Raw genomic sequence first — 15,166 nt, forward strand, 5'->3', positions numbered from 1 at the left:
ATATTAATTTATAATAATTAGATATGAATAAATTAAGAATCACTATTCAATTATTAATCATTTCATTATTTTTATCAGATTAATAATGATATAAATTATTGTTTTACCTACCAGCTTTTGCCTTGTGTTAACTGGCACTCACATACAATTGAAATGCAGCTTGAGCCTGTTATATGAACTTTGGAAGTGAACATGGCCTTTTAAAATGTCTGTATATTTACATTTAATTATCACAGCCGTTTCTGCCCCATAAACAGGTGAGAAGAAATGTGAGCACATTTTATAGCCCATAAATGTTCAGAATAGTTGAGTGCTGTAAACACACTACCTTCAGCTTCCTGACGGCCACACAGACCATGTCTGTCCCTTTGGGCTGCTCCACTTCTGTGATTCCCAGGAACTACATGAACACACAGTAGACACAAACCACAAACCTTAAATAAAACATTTTATGTATGTATTTTGTATGTATTGGTGACTGGGCTGATTAGAATAGGTGTGTGTATCATTTTGTACTGGCTGCTGGTGATAAAAACTGATGAAGGTCAGAGAAAGGGAGTTCTGGGAGCTCTCATAACACTCCACACTCACACACACACACACACACACACACACACACGCATGCACGCACGGACGCACATGCACGCACGCACGCACGCACACACACACACACAGGTTTGTTTTTGTGAAAAGTGGGGACATGGGGTAATATCCTGAAAAGTCACCTTCTCCTTGTAATACCTATGTCATACCTTTGTCATTATACAAATGTATGTCCTCATTTGTAACAAAAACGCGCACACACACACACACACACACACACACACTCAAGTGCATTTAGTACAACTTTAAACATCACTACATCCATCATAGCAACAGCTTCAGTGAAGCAGGCTATCTCTCACACTCTTAACGCACACACATCTCACATCCCAAAGTCAAAGAAATGGTGTACACAGTGGTACGCAGTGTGCATTTGTGCACTTGCTGTTTAGGATTGGCCACAGGGTGCCTGAGTGTGTGTATATGTCCCCCCACTGTGTAGTAAATATAGTAGAGGCAGAAAGAACTAAGTACAGGAACAAATAAGAAATATGTCTCAAACTCTACCTTTGCATTATACACAACATGACTTCTCACCAAGGCTTCAGGTGTGTGCATGCTGGGTTTATCTGGATCAAAAAAGAGAGAAAAAGAAAAAGAATGTAGGTGTAATGGCAGATGACTGACATTTTCCATCAATCAAACATTAAATAAATCTAAGCTTGGAATTTTTCTAAATTAAAATTATAGTTACTGACTTAAAAATTGCCTGAACCTGTCACAATTTAATGCAGGCTTTGCATTTATATTAAATAATATTTAATAATACTTATTTACATTATTTATTAGTTATCATTTATCAGTTTTTATCAGTTGATCATTTATCATTTACATCCATTTAAGTTTATACTGCTCCATGTGATTAAAAAGTCCGTGACAGTGTATCTTTTCTGTGCTGCATTGCTGTCCAAAGATTGCCTTAGTCATTGGACCTTTCATTTGTTAGATTTTTTTTGTAGTTGTCCCAAACTTTTTAATACACCATAGAGGCACCATAAATGAACTCTAGTTACACAGGAATTACAATCACTGGAACCTTTAAAGTTGATTATTGCTTCTCCTGCACAGCCGACATTGCATCTTTACCTCAGAGACCCCTTAAAAACTCTCAACATCAACATAGGTCTTTTCCTCCCCCAATTTAAATGCTTTAAACATTAAACAGTAAGCACACCAAAGATTAAAAAACACAAAGAAAGCTTTTCCATGTTTTTCTTTCTAGGCATTTTTGAGCAAGGTGTATAATGTGAGGATAATACACTGTGATGCAGTACTTGAGATCACAGCAACGCACGGCATGAATAAATTAAACTGATTACTCTTGATTTTATTTATGCCGCTGTTGTTGCATTTGTTGTCACTTTCAATTACTTTTCATGTGGTGATTAATCAGACCTCATCTTTTAATTAAATGTGTTCTTGTGGTTGTCAGTGTTAAATGTAGAGGTCCATGTGCATCTTGTTTAATTAGTTGAGGAGTTTTTAAACTGTTCAAGGAATTCAGGGACCCCCGGCGGCTGCAAGGGCGCACTAGGGGGTCCACAGAAAAGGTTACAAAAAATAGGGTACCACTTTATTTTGATGGTTCCTTTCGAACATTCTGTTGACAATAAGTAATGTTGCACCTACATGTCTACTAACTCTCATCAGAGTATTAGTAGACTGTTTGCTTAATATCTGCTAACTCTTTATTGTCATGGCCTCCCAACAGGCATTCTACTGACTATAAGTAACTTTGCAAGTACATGTCAACTTATTCTAACCCTAACCCTACCAGTCTACTAACACTCTACTAATACTCTAATGAGAGTTAGTAGACATGTAGGTGCAACGTTACTTATAGTGAAGAGAATGTGTTAAAGGGACCATCAAAATAAAGTGAAACCAAAAATAGTGTAGTAAATGGTTACATTTTCCAAATTATTACATAGTAATAAATGAAAGTTAAAAAGTACAATTTACCTCTTTTACCTCTTTCTCAATATTGGTCAGAAATCATTAGGTAATAGGGTTGTAACGTTACACGTTTTTGTACCAAAATTGTTCGTTTTTCAGTTCAGCACGCATGTGTACCAAATGAATGCAGCGAAGTTTTTCACCACTGTACCAAAAACTGGAACGTGATAAGAAAAAAAAACCAAGGTACCAAACTGTTAGTGTACCATCACACCCCTATGAGATAAATCACAAATTATTTTATTCTACCAATGGATGCAATTTTTTTAAGAGGTAGTAAATATTTTCCAGATGTTTTAAATGGATGTTTAAACTGAACATATAAATGGATGTTTACACTGCACATATCTAAAATATATTTAATTAAAGGGAATCATGATATTTGAGGGTAAATGTCATCAAAATGTCTGAAAATTCTTGGTTAGAGTGGTAATACACTCACTTATTTGAGTCGTAATTCTTTTCAAATCTTATAAACAGCAACCTGAACAACACACACACTCTTTTTGCTGCTATTGAGAGACTGGTTGAGAGAGACCGGTTGGGGTGTTGGTACTACTAGATCTAGAGTGTTGCATTTGACACTGTCGATCATAACATATACTTCTAGAGAGACTGGAAATCTGGGTCGAGCTTTCTGGGATGGTCCTCAAATGGTTCAGGTCATGCTTAGAGGGAAGGGGTTATTATGTGAGTATAGGTGACTATAAGTCTAAGTGGACATCCATGACATGCGCAGTCCCTCAAGGCTCAATTCTTGCGCTACTCTTGTTCAACCTGCATATGCTCCCACTGAGTAAAATAATGAGAAGAAACCAAATTCACTATCACAGCTATGCAGATGACACCCAGATTCACCTAACCTTATCGCCTAATGACTACAGCCCCATTGACTTCCTCTGCCAATGCATTGATGAAGGTCAAACAACAAAAAATCAAGTCAGGATTCTTGGTGTGATTCTGGAGTCAGACCTTAGTTTCAGTAGTCATGTCAAAGCAGTAAGTAAATCAGCATATCAACATCTAAAAAACATTGCAAGAATTAGATGTTTTGTTTCCAGTCAAGACTTGGAGAAACTTGTTCATGCCATTATCACCAGCAGGGTGGACTACTGTAATGGACTCCTCACTGGCCTTCCCAAAAAGACCATTGGACAGCTGCAGCTCATACAGAATGCTGCTTCTAGGATTCTGACTATAACCAGAAATTTGAGCATATCACACCAGTCCTCAGGTCCTAACACTGGCTTCCAGGACCTCAATACATTGCAGATATGCTCACTGAATATAAACGTAACAGACTACTCAGATCTTTAGGATCAAGTCAGTTAGAAATACCAAGGGTTCACTCAAAACAAAGGGTGTCCGCTTTTAGCTATTATGCTACCCGTAGTTAGAACCAGCTTCCGGAAGAAATCAGGGTCCGGTTGCACCAGCTGGACGTACACCCGGTTGTAAGACTAGGCTGGACGTAAAATGCGCTTTAAGTCGTGCGTAGAATTTATACCCGTTGCACCATCTCGGCGTAGTGCTACGTCTGACACTAAATCTTACGCCTAGTCAGAGGTAGGTGTAAAGTGAAAAGTCATGATTTGCTCGGACATTATTCGTAATCTATTACATACCTTTCTATCAAAGTTATCTAACATTATCAAGCTGAATTTGTTCTGACTCAGTTAAACTCTGAGATCTTGTCATATTTTATTACCATTTTCTAAACTGTGATAATGTGAGAAATGTTGAAGGTGTCTGAATAAATTTAGGTTTGACTGTATCTATTTGATAAATGAAGTTAACCAACTAACATTATACATACTCTTTTGGTTTCTGTACCCAATATTTAAAATTTGTTACAAATGCAATAAAAATATTGGTATCGGCAAGTACCAAAAATAAAAGTATCGGTATCGGGCGAGTACTGGAAAAAGTGGTATCGGTGCATCCCTACTTAAAACACATCTGTTTAGCTGTACATTTATTGAATGAGAACTGTGCTACGCCCGAATGATTGCACTGTATTTTATGTATCCTCATTATTTATTTATTTATTCTTAACAGTTTTAATATGTTTTAAATACTATTTTAATCATTTAAAAATGTTTATTCTCAGCTTTTATTGATGTGATTTTATGTAAAGCACTTTGAATTATGATTGTGTATGAAATGTGCTATATAAATAAACTTGCCTTACCTAGTGTACTGTGACTCGTGGAAGCTAGATTGGAACAGAAAATGAAATAATATGAGTTTGGTATGGTTTTGTCATGTTTTGCTGTAACATGTCCTCGCTGTCAGACTTTTGGACCTGTTTTGCCCCCCGTAGTCCTTCCTGTGTTTCCTTATTTGGTCATGTTCCTGTCCTTGTTTAGTTTGATTATGTTCCATTGATGTCACCTGTGTTCCCCTGATTGCCCTGTGTTTAAAAATCCTAGTCTGTTCAGTTTGTGTTTGTCAGATCTACTCGTTCTCTACACGTGTTGGCTCAAGCGCCTATTGTGGATTATCTCCTATGTTTCCTTGATTAAAGTTCTCCTTTACTCGTGTCTCCTGTGCGCTTCCTCAACAGCGTGACGTGACACTTGCAAGTTATATGCCGCTTATTTATTACCGATTCCTTGAGGGGCTCTCTTTGTACTTCAGGGACCTTTGCGAATGCCTATATTAAATTTAGGGTGGGATAACCCTGATAAGACAGCAGCATTTTTTTTTTCCTACTGGGTTGACTGACATTTTGTGCTTTATTTCCTATTGCCTGTGTAGGTGTTGATGAAAAGTTCCTCATTGTTCTTTTTTTTTTTTCCTCCCTTGAAACCATTGTGGGTTTATGAATTGGTAAAAGGAGACCTCTATGGTCAGTGCATGCTGCCGTGATGTAGACCTGACTCAGCAGGGCGCAGCCTTAAAATGTAGAGAAACATAAAAAAACAGTGGGAGAGAAAGAGAGGAAAACAGAATGAAAGATTAAGGGATGGAGAAGGAGATCAAGAGAGATGGCCCTTAGAGTATAAGAAGTGCAATGCAGACAAAAAAAACAATAATATAATGAAGCTGACAAGCCGTCCAATCCTGTGCCAAAGAGGAGACAGCTCTCTCACTGTTTATTTGACACCTTTATAACACAGGCTCTTCAGCATTCATCGCCACGCAGGTGTGTACACACACACACTCACACTTTAATCAGCTGAACTCTGATCAGCTCAACGGTACTACACACCAATTAATGCTCGACACAGAGAGGACGAGCACTCAGATATTCCCTGCTGCAGTAATGTCATGAGGACACTGGAAAAACTCAACTGCTTATAGTTTGGGTGGCACAAATGTCTTCAAACAAAACTAGATTTGAACAGTTTCTCAAGAAGATGACAGTGCTTGCCTGTGCAAAACTTACTAGCACAGTTGACAAATTTCCCATTATGAATTCCTATAATGGAAATAGGAATTAAAAGGAATTAAAAAATTCTGGTTCTGATTTCAATTGCTCTTTTCAGTTCCAATTCTTTATTGGTTCCATTAACAATTCTTGTAGTACTTTTAATAGAGAAATATTTGGGGGGAAAAAATCCAAAAAGTATATTTAATTTTATACTTATTGCCTTCAGTAGGCTGCTGCCAAATGATGAGATTATCAACATATTTGAACAGGACAAACATAACTACAGTCATGGCCAAAAGTTTTGGCAGTGAATCATTTTGTTTGGCAAAGTTTGCTGTTTCAGTATTTGTAGATTATTTTGCCACTTTTCTATGGTATACTGAAAAACAATGATAAGCATAAAAGTTTTAAAGGCTTTTATTGGCCAAAAATATATAATGAGTCAATATTTAGTGTTGACCCTTGTTCTTCATAATCTCTGCAATTCGCTCTGGCATGCTGGATATTAGCTTCTGGGCCAAACCCTGACTGATGGCGATCCATTCTTGCCTTATTAGTTCTCGGAGTTGATCACAATTTGTGAGATTCTGCTTGTCCACTCGCCTTCTGAGAACTGACCACAGGTTCTCTATGGGACTGAGATTCGGGGAGTTGCCTGGCCACGGATACAAAATTTCAATGTAATGATCTTCGAGCCACTACTTTATCACTCTTGATTTGTGACATGGCGCTCCATCATGCTGGAAAATGCACAGATCACCAAATTGCTCATGGATCGTTGGAAGAAGTCGCTCTTGCAGGACGTTTTGATACCATTCTTTATTCCTGGCAGTGTTTTTGGGCAGAATTATGAGAGAGCCCACTCCCTTGGTTGAAAAGCAACCCCACACATGGATGGTCTCAGGATGCTTCACTGTTGGCACGTCACAGGACTCATGGTAGCGTTCACCTTTTCTTCTCTGAACAATCGATTTTCCAGATGTCTCAAAAAGTCGGAAGGGAGCTTCAGAGAAAATAACTTTGCACCAGTCTTCTGCTGTCCAATCTTTGTACTTCCTGCAGAATTTCAGTCTGTCCTTGACGCTTTTCTTGGAGAGAAGTGGCTTCTTTGCTGCCCTTCTTGACACCAAGCCGCTGTCCAAAAGTCTTGGCCTCACTGTGCATGTAGATGCTGTCACACCAACATGCTGCCATTCCTGAGCAAGCTCTGGATACACGGTGACACGATTCCGTAGCTGACTCCTCAAGAGGAGACGGTCCTGGCGCTTGCTGGACAATCTGGGACGTCCTGAAGACTTCTTCACTGCAGTCGAACCTCTCTCCTTGAAGTTCTTGATGATCCGGTAAATGGTTCTTTCAGGTGCAATATTCTTTGTAGCAATTTTCTTGCATGTGAGGCCATTTTGATGCAAAGCGATGATGGCTGCACATGTTTTTTTGTAGGTATCCATTGCTAATAAGAACAAAATGATTGGAAGCGCTTCTTCCCTCCTTTTATTACAAATCTAATTAGTATGATAGTTATTTCACCTGACTAGTACTGATTCACACTTTCACATGTACTGCTGATATGATTAGTCAATTCATGTTAGCTGGTCATTTTGTGTCAGAATCAAAAAACAGTGAAATTTGTTTTGTTGTTTTTGTGTGAAAAGTAAAAATTTTTGGCCAATGAAGCTTTTAGCAGTTATTTAAAATGCATCTGATCACTCTACACAATAATCTAGAAACAATGTGAATGAACACCACAACAGCTTAAGCAGCAAACTTTGCAAAACACAAAATTTATGTCACTGCCAAAACTTTTGGCCATGACTGTATATGCCAGGGGTGGCGAACGTTGGTCCTAGAGAGCCGCAGCCCTGCAGAGTTCAGCTCCAACCCTAATTAAAACTTACCTGCCTGTAGCTTTCTAGTAACCCTTCAGACCTTGATTATCTTGTTCAGGTATGTTTGATTAGGGTTGAAGCAAAATTCTGCAGGGCTGCGGTTCTCCAGGACCGATGTTCGCCACCCCTGGTATATGCAATATGCAAATCTTTCAAAAGGTATGTTTACAAAGGCTTCTCATAACTTTTCTATTTTAATGACTTTTAGAGACACTCTAAACTCAACAAAATAACTGGCCCTAACTATATATTAAATAAAAATACTAAATTAAAATAAAAAATTTTGTAACATTTTATTAATTAATTCATTTCTTTGTTGTTCATTTGTTCGACAAGGAATCGGACAAATAAAAGTTCTCACTCAAAAATAACAGATCAAAAGAATCATTAATTTGGTGATCAGACTACACTGGTCGTGCTGTACATTGCTGCTTGGTAGTAGCTTCACGTAGCATGTAAGAACCATTAATAGATCCAAAACTCATGAAAATCATTAAATTCCAGCATTTAAAAAAGAAAAGAAAAAAGGTTCTTAGCTCCCCAAAATTATGTGCCAACAGGGGCTCTCAGGGCCCTCTAAAACAAAAGATATAACCGGGGACCCCTTAGAGTCAGAAACTCTGACTATTGGACTTTAACCAGTCGAAAAACTCTCCTCAAGCTGAATGGGGCTTTAGGAATCTGTTCAGCAAGAATAATAGTAATGCTTGTCTTAGCAAACACCACAAATTAAATGAAGGCTAATGCAATGTTATTTACATATTAAGCAGATTATGATAATCTCAATAATTCCATGATAACCTTACATACATTCTTATAAAATCACAACACTTTACAGCAAAAAACTACAGTTCAGCTCTTGTACTGCAAAACTATAGAGAGAATACTTCTCCAAGTTCAGAAGATTTGAGTCTGTACTTTGGAGAAAACTGCTGAGGCATGCAACCTCCAAAATTAATAACAGCAATCTACTAGGTCATTGCAGTATTTTTAAATACTAAAGAAAATGAGTGAAACCACAACAGTGCAATTAACAGGTTCATGTAACTCATTGGTCTTTGAACTCAAAAATAACAAATGTGGGGCAAAGGAGACAGCTTTACCCTTTTTTAGCTTTACCCTTTGCTTTTCCCTGTACCTTGCTGAATTATGAAAAGGTTACTGCACCGCAGGACATCTCTGTCCAGAGCTCAGGTCTAAAGGTCATTTTGTACTGCTCCCACCGATTAGCTGTCAATTTAAACACAAATAATCATAAAGGGTAAGCATTCAAAACAACTGGTAAAATGCAAGAGCACGGATGAGATCACTTAATGCACATTAAATGTTAAAATACAACCTGTTACCAAAGTTACCCTGCCAGGCTAATTTATCTTATGAACATTAGTTTAAATTCAACCTTTTGCTAAAGAATAGCAAAACTTGCTATTTTTTCCATAAATAAAGGTCATCTTTATAGTGGCAAAAACAGCCTGTTCCACAAAGCTAGTTTGTTGTCAGCCAGTGTCACAATACGCTGGAGCACAGGCACTTTTAATGATCCAATAGGGAGATACAGAGCACAAGGATGACGTTCACAACAATAGACCCGACCGAGGAGAAATGCACAGACAAGAACTTATAAACACAGGACAATTACCAAACACAGGTGCACAGAATGACTAATTAACTAAACGAGGACAGGAACATGACCAAATAAGGGAACACAGGAACAGAAACAGGGGCAAAACATAACAAAACAGGTCCATGATCCTGACATATCACCCCCCAAACTTGGGAGGCGGCTCAGGAAGAGGACGGACACCCGGGAGGGGGCCGGCAGACAGAGACCAGGAGGAACTTGAAGCAGGAGGAACCAAGCAGGACCCAGGCCACAGCCATGATGGCGACCCACGGTGTAGCCGACGGAGGAAGGAGCCATGGAGGAGGAATGGCCGTCGACTCCAGGGGGCCGACCAATGGCGGCAGAGCAGGTGGCGGAGGAGCCCGAGGCGGAGACGGAGAGCCAACGTGCCAGGGGGATGCCGAGGATCCGGGGGGCCAGGGTGGAGCCGAGGGCTCTCGCGACCGAGGCGGTGGCGGACATCCGGAGATCCGCAGCGGAACCGGAGCGACTGAGGACCAAGGTGGAGCTGGCGGGAGGAAGGAGCCCAATGGGGCTGGTGGGACGGAGTGACGAGGTGCAGCGACGCCCGACCAAGGTGGAGCCGGAGGGACGAGGGAGCCCGGTGGAGCTGGTGAATCGACGGGTGATGGTGGAGGTGAGGGAGCTAAGAGCCGAGGTGGAGCTGCTGGGTCTACGGGCCTAGGCGGAGTCCGGGCCTCGGAGGCTGGAGGGGGAGGTGAGGGATGCTCCAGCCATGGCGACGATGGAGGATGGCAGACCCGTGGCGCTTGCACCGTATTGATGGTGAGGGCGAGCAGAGGGGCTGCCAGACGACAGCGGTGGAGGAGGCAGGAGCGGGCGGGTGGGTGGTCATTCGTGAGCCTCCGGGCTCTCAGGGCTGCCCTCGGGGATCAGAGCCCACTCCTGGCTGGACTTGGAAACGGGAGCCACCTCAGGACTGGACGGGACCAGCGGGGACGAAGGAGAGAGGAGAGGGGGCAAGTCGACCTCCAGATCTGTTTCCCAGTCTATCAAGTCCCCTTCTATGTCCAGCAGTCCCAGATGTATAATTAGCTCACCCTCAGCCGCGGTGCAGTGGGCGGAGCTACACTCCGCGCTCTCACCGTCCACGGCTTGCTCCCCTCATGGTGGGCACTGTCGCCGGCTCTCGCACCTGGTCTGACGGGTGGGGCTCCAAATCCGGGGCGATCCTCCGCTCAGTCGTTTGGCATTGCGCTGGCTCGTTGATCGCGGCGGTAATGGGCTCTCCGTCATCGGTGGGCTCGGGCTGATGCTCCGCACCGCGGGGAGATGGTGGGCTGGGCACTGGGTCTGGAGTGGATCAGGGCAGGTGGTGGATGGCGATCTGTTTCTTGCCAGAATCCATTCCACGAAGGTGGCGAAATGCACTCGAGGACCATCTTCGGACGACGGCACTCTGCTCGCAGTGTTCAAGCTTGCGTCATAGAATGAGCAGAGCGCGTCATCCGGGTAGCTGGTGGTGCTAGCTAACAGCCGGAACAGTCTCGTATGGTCCTCGAGAGATCTGTCCCCCTGCTCCAGCAGGAGGAGGAGGAATTCCGGGCGGGTGAAGGGATCCATGAGGTGAAACACAACGGAAACAAAAACACTGTGAGAAAAACGGAGGGTAGACACATGGAGGTAACTGTATTCGGTCGGGTCTTCTGTCACAATACGCTGGAGCACGGGCATGAGGAAGCAAGGAGACGTGGAGATTTCACAGAACGAGAGTCTTTTAATGATCCAAAGGGGAGATACAAAGCACAAGGTTGACGTTCACAACAAGTAGACCCAACCAAGGAGAAATGCACAGACAATAACTTATAAACACAGGACAATTACCAAACACAGGTGCACAGAATGACTAATTAACTAAACGAGGACAGGAACAGAAACAGGGGCAAAACATAACAAAACAGGTTCATGATCCTGACAGCCAGGTCTGATTTGAGTTTTATTCAGGGGTTTTTGTTCAGTCAGGGAGATTTAAACCAGTTTAAACCAACTAAGAGCTTTCTACAAGGACTTAAAAAAAAATCATATGAGCTTTTTGTTGTTACAATATAAAAAAATTAATTTACATCAAATTACATATGAAGCTTACATACGAAACATTTTCAAAATTTAAAGCAAGTCTTATTTTTTTATTTGGAAATTTTAAATTACTTTAATGTAACAGCCACAGATTTCCTAATTCAGTTCTCATTCAGAAACTCCTGATTCAGTTAAATTCTGATTTGATTTAAATTAATTCATGTCAGAATATATCATGTTATAATGTCACCAGTCTTTCAATCAGATAATCACCTAAGAATGCAATGAAACACATTCTAGGTTAACTTTTACAATGGTTTTTAGAATTGCAATTTTCAAACTTATGTTTTGTTCTATAATATGAGTCCAAACTTAGCTTTCCGACTGAACTGCAGGAATTTTTTTATGTAACCATGGATACATTCTTTAACAGGTTCAGAATATGTATGTAATGCAGACGCATGAATCATTCGAACTCATACAGTATTTCTATTTTTGCCTAAAATCTTTAATATTCCTTTTGAACCTTTTTTGATTAACACTGTGCATTCAGCAGAACTGTTTACACACAGTAAAGTGTCCCTTGCTGACTATAAAGGTCAATGAATGTGAGGTCTCACATAATTTCTAGTTCGTTAAGCAGCATTATCATCTTCTGAAAAAGAGAATCGTGTGCAAAAGTGTCTGTTTGGACTTAACAATAATTTCAGGCAAAGAGTGAATCCCAATTGAGAGCTATGAAATATTCAAAGCAACCTACTACTGCAGTGTCTGTGGCTGGAGATAAACTCGCCAAATATGGGCTGTGACCACACCAGCAAGTCCAGAGGCTACTCTGTCATCGCCATTAATAAAACATTAGCCTAGAAGGCACACTTTCTGTGTGAAGTAGGCTCACCTGTGTCACCTATGAATCCAGGTCTGTCCGCAGGTCTATTCAAATTAGGCAAAATGCGTGTGTAGGGGAGGTTTGGAATTTGAAACGAAGTGCAGAAATGAGTGCCAGAAATGAAGCATTGAAAACCTGATGTGTGGGGTGAAACTTGAGTGTGCGTCCCATTTCAGCAAGCTTTAATTCAGGCCTGGAAGTCATTACTTCCCCAAAGAAAATGTGTTGAAACAAAATAAGTCATTGTTTTTACAGGGAGCTAAAACCTCTAGGAACTGCGTCCCTTATGGTGCAGCTAAAAAACGTAATTAGCTATCAAATGAAAAACATTTAGCTAACATGTTCTTCAAAGACTTTGGTTTCAGGTCAATTTAATGTAACAGTGAATTCTGTAGTACAAGCAGCTGGCATAAATGAACATTTGTCTTCATCAATCAGTCAGGCTTGTTGGCATATTTGCAGCTGACATTGCAGGAACATCAACTCTATTCCCTTACCCTTTCTCCTGTTAAATGCCCACCAACTCTATTCCCTTACCCTTTCTCCTGTTAAATGCCCTGTTCATTCTGGAGAGTTTGACAAGCGCTTGTAAGCTGAGGAAGGACTCCAATGAGAAGCCACCTGAAGAAAAAACACAGAGAAATAGACTGATTGTGAAAAAGCAGTACTAATCTGATGAAATGTTCTTGACAAATGGTTTTTGATTCAGTCAGTAACAAAAGTGAAAAAAGATATATAGTCTATATTTACAATAAATATTACACTTTAAAGTAATACTTTAGATTAGGTAACACTATTAACCAGTTGCTTTCTAGCATGCATATTACTAGCATATTGCCTGTTTATTAGTACTTATAAAGCACATATTAATGCCTTATTCTGCATGACCATATTTTAGGTCCCTTAACCCTACCTCATACCTAAACAACTACTTTAATTACTATCAATAAGAAGCAAATTAAGGGTTTATTGAGGGAAAACTCTTAACAGTTAAAAGTGAATACGTGTTCCCTAATCTAAAGTGTTACCCAATTTAAATCTGCACAGACAATGAAAAATTTACAGGGGAACATGAACAAAGTTATGTAGCACTATTATTTTAGTAAATTTTACTTTGACTGCAACAAACCTGGATGACATGTCAAGCTTTTGTTTAGAATAAATAATAAATCATAATTAAACAATAATAAATTCTATGCCAGCAACACTGCAAACCTGCAGCTTTAAGTTTGTGTTCTTTGAATTCACCCAAGAGGTCCATCTGTGATGTTTACTGTAGATCCATTATTAGTCGTCATACAAATTCACAGGTCAGAGTTCAACAAACTTTAACTTTTTTTACATTGCAGAATGCAACACTTATCCACACGAGCTTGCGGTTTATGTCTCCTGTGTTTGCATGCATAATGAAAGCTAATAGAGGGAACAGTTTACTGTGATCACGGCTTTACACTGTGAGTAAGTACACACAAATACAGGCAAAGGATTGCCAATTTAAAAGTTAATCACAAGTGAAGAACTTAGTGCCCCTTGGTGACTATGGCAGAACTATGTCCTGTGGAGGTTGTAGATTCAATCCCAGGTGATCCAGCAAGTAATGAGTAACTGATTACAAACCTGCAATTTTATTTGCACCCTAGAGCAAGACACTTAACTGCAGGGAGAGTTTGCTACAACTAGACCCTCCTAGCCAATTAGTGCAGTATATGTCACTTATGCTTTGAGTGCTGGATGACAATCCTGTGCAAAGCTGACTAAAAATATTTTATACCTGCTTAAAAGTACATCTTGGCATAGTTTGCTCAGAGTGTAGAAACAGGATTTCTGTGGTTCAGAATATAGCCACCCTTAGTCATATAGGTGACCGTAATTCCTACTTTTGCTGTGTGAAGTGTTTGGTTGATGTTGAGTCGATGAGTGAGATGACACAGAAGTACGCATCATATTTAATACATCAGGCTTTTATGACTAATAAATATTGACATAAAATTAACATAAATACAGATCATCACTCTATATCTCCCAATAATGTCTCAATAAGATATTGAAATGCCTAGTTTTATAAACAAAGCTCATTACATATAATGCGATGCAATACAATGATGACTGAAAGATCTCTCAAAAGCTTGATACATCATATTTCATACTCACATTTTAACATGATTAAAAAAAAAAAGTATGTATAATTAAGTAAATTTAAAGTTACTTAAAAGTGTTCATCTTACTAACTATTACTAACAATATAAAAGTCATTCTTATGTTTTACAAATAAAAATCAGTAAAGATTTCACAGCAAAAAGACACGTGTACCATTTTTTTTACATTTACTTTTTTTTAGATGTGGTGTTTTTTTTTACACAATTATACTAAAAGGAATTGTACTTGCTAAAAAGCATAAACTATCAATCAGACGGCAGAAGGCATATACTAGATCGTGTACAACAGGTTTTTCTGCAATGTTTTGATCATGTTGATAATTTAGAGGCCTTAGAACTTTGCCTATCAATCAAAGCCTCAAAGAAACGTTGGAGGCTAAGGATGTCAAAAACTCTGAACCAAACACAAACTCACTATCAAAAAATACGATTCCTTTGGGACGATATTTTTACATTACAACAAACCCCATGAGAGACCCCATGCAACTGATTTACTGTGTAATCTCTGCGTATAATCTCAACTTGTTGCTATGCAAAAACATTGTCTTTTTCTTTTAAACCTCTACAGCCTGACATATAAAAATGAGAAAAAAGTATTGTTCTGAAATAGAACAGTTAATTGAAACTTTAGACAAT

At 39.8% G+C, this 15,166-nt stretch overlaps 1 protein-coding gene across 5 annotated transcripts in view; it reads right to left on the reverse strand.

The window, feature by feature from the left end:
* The window catches only part of LOC107660061 (PTB domain-containing engulfment adapter protein 1-like), a 49,334-nt gene that overhangs the window by 10,493 nt on the left and 23,675 nt on the right, over window positions 1-15,166 (reverse strand). For all 5 annotated transcript variants that reach the window (XM_016449249.1, XM_016449247.1, XM_016449245.1 and 2 more), the window contains exons 2-4: window positions 12,912-12,995; window positions 1,111-1,172; window positions 329-400 (exon numbers count right to left, since the gene is read on the reverse strand). In XM_016449249.1, the coding sequence (XP_016304735.1) occupies window positions 329-400; window positions 1,111-1,172; window positions 12,912-12,995 (218 nt within the window). The remainder of the gene's footprint in view (window positions 1-328; window positions 401-1,110; window positions 1,173-12,911; window positions 12,996-15,166) is intronic.

The sequence above is a fragment of the Sinocyclocheilus anshuiensis genome, unplaced genomic scaffold, assembly GCF_001515605.1.
Source record: "Sinocyclocheilus anshuiensis isolate Anshui unplaced genomic scaffold, SAMN03320099.WGS_v1.1 scaffold55, whole genome shotgun sequence".
In the NCBI taxonomy this organism is placed as follows: Eukaryota; Metazoa; Chordata; class Actinopteri; order Cypriniformes; family Cyprinidae; genus Sinocyclocheilus; species Sinocyclocheilus anshuiensis.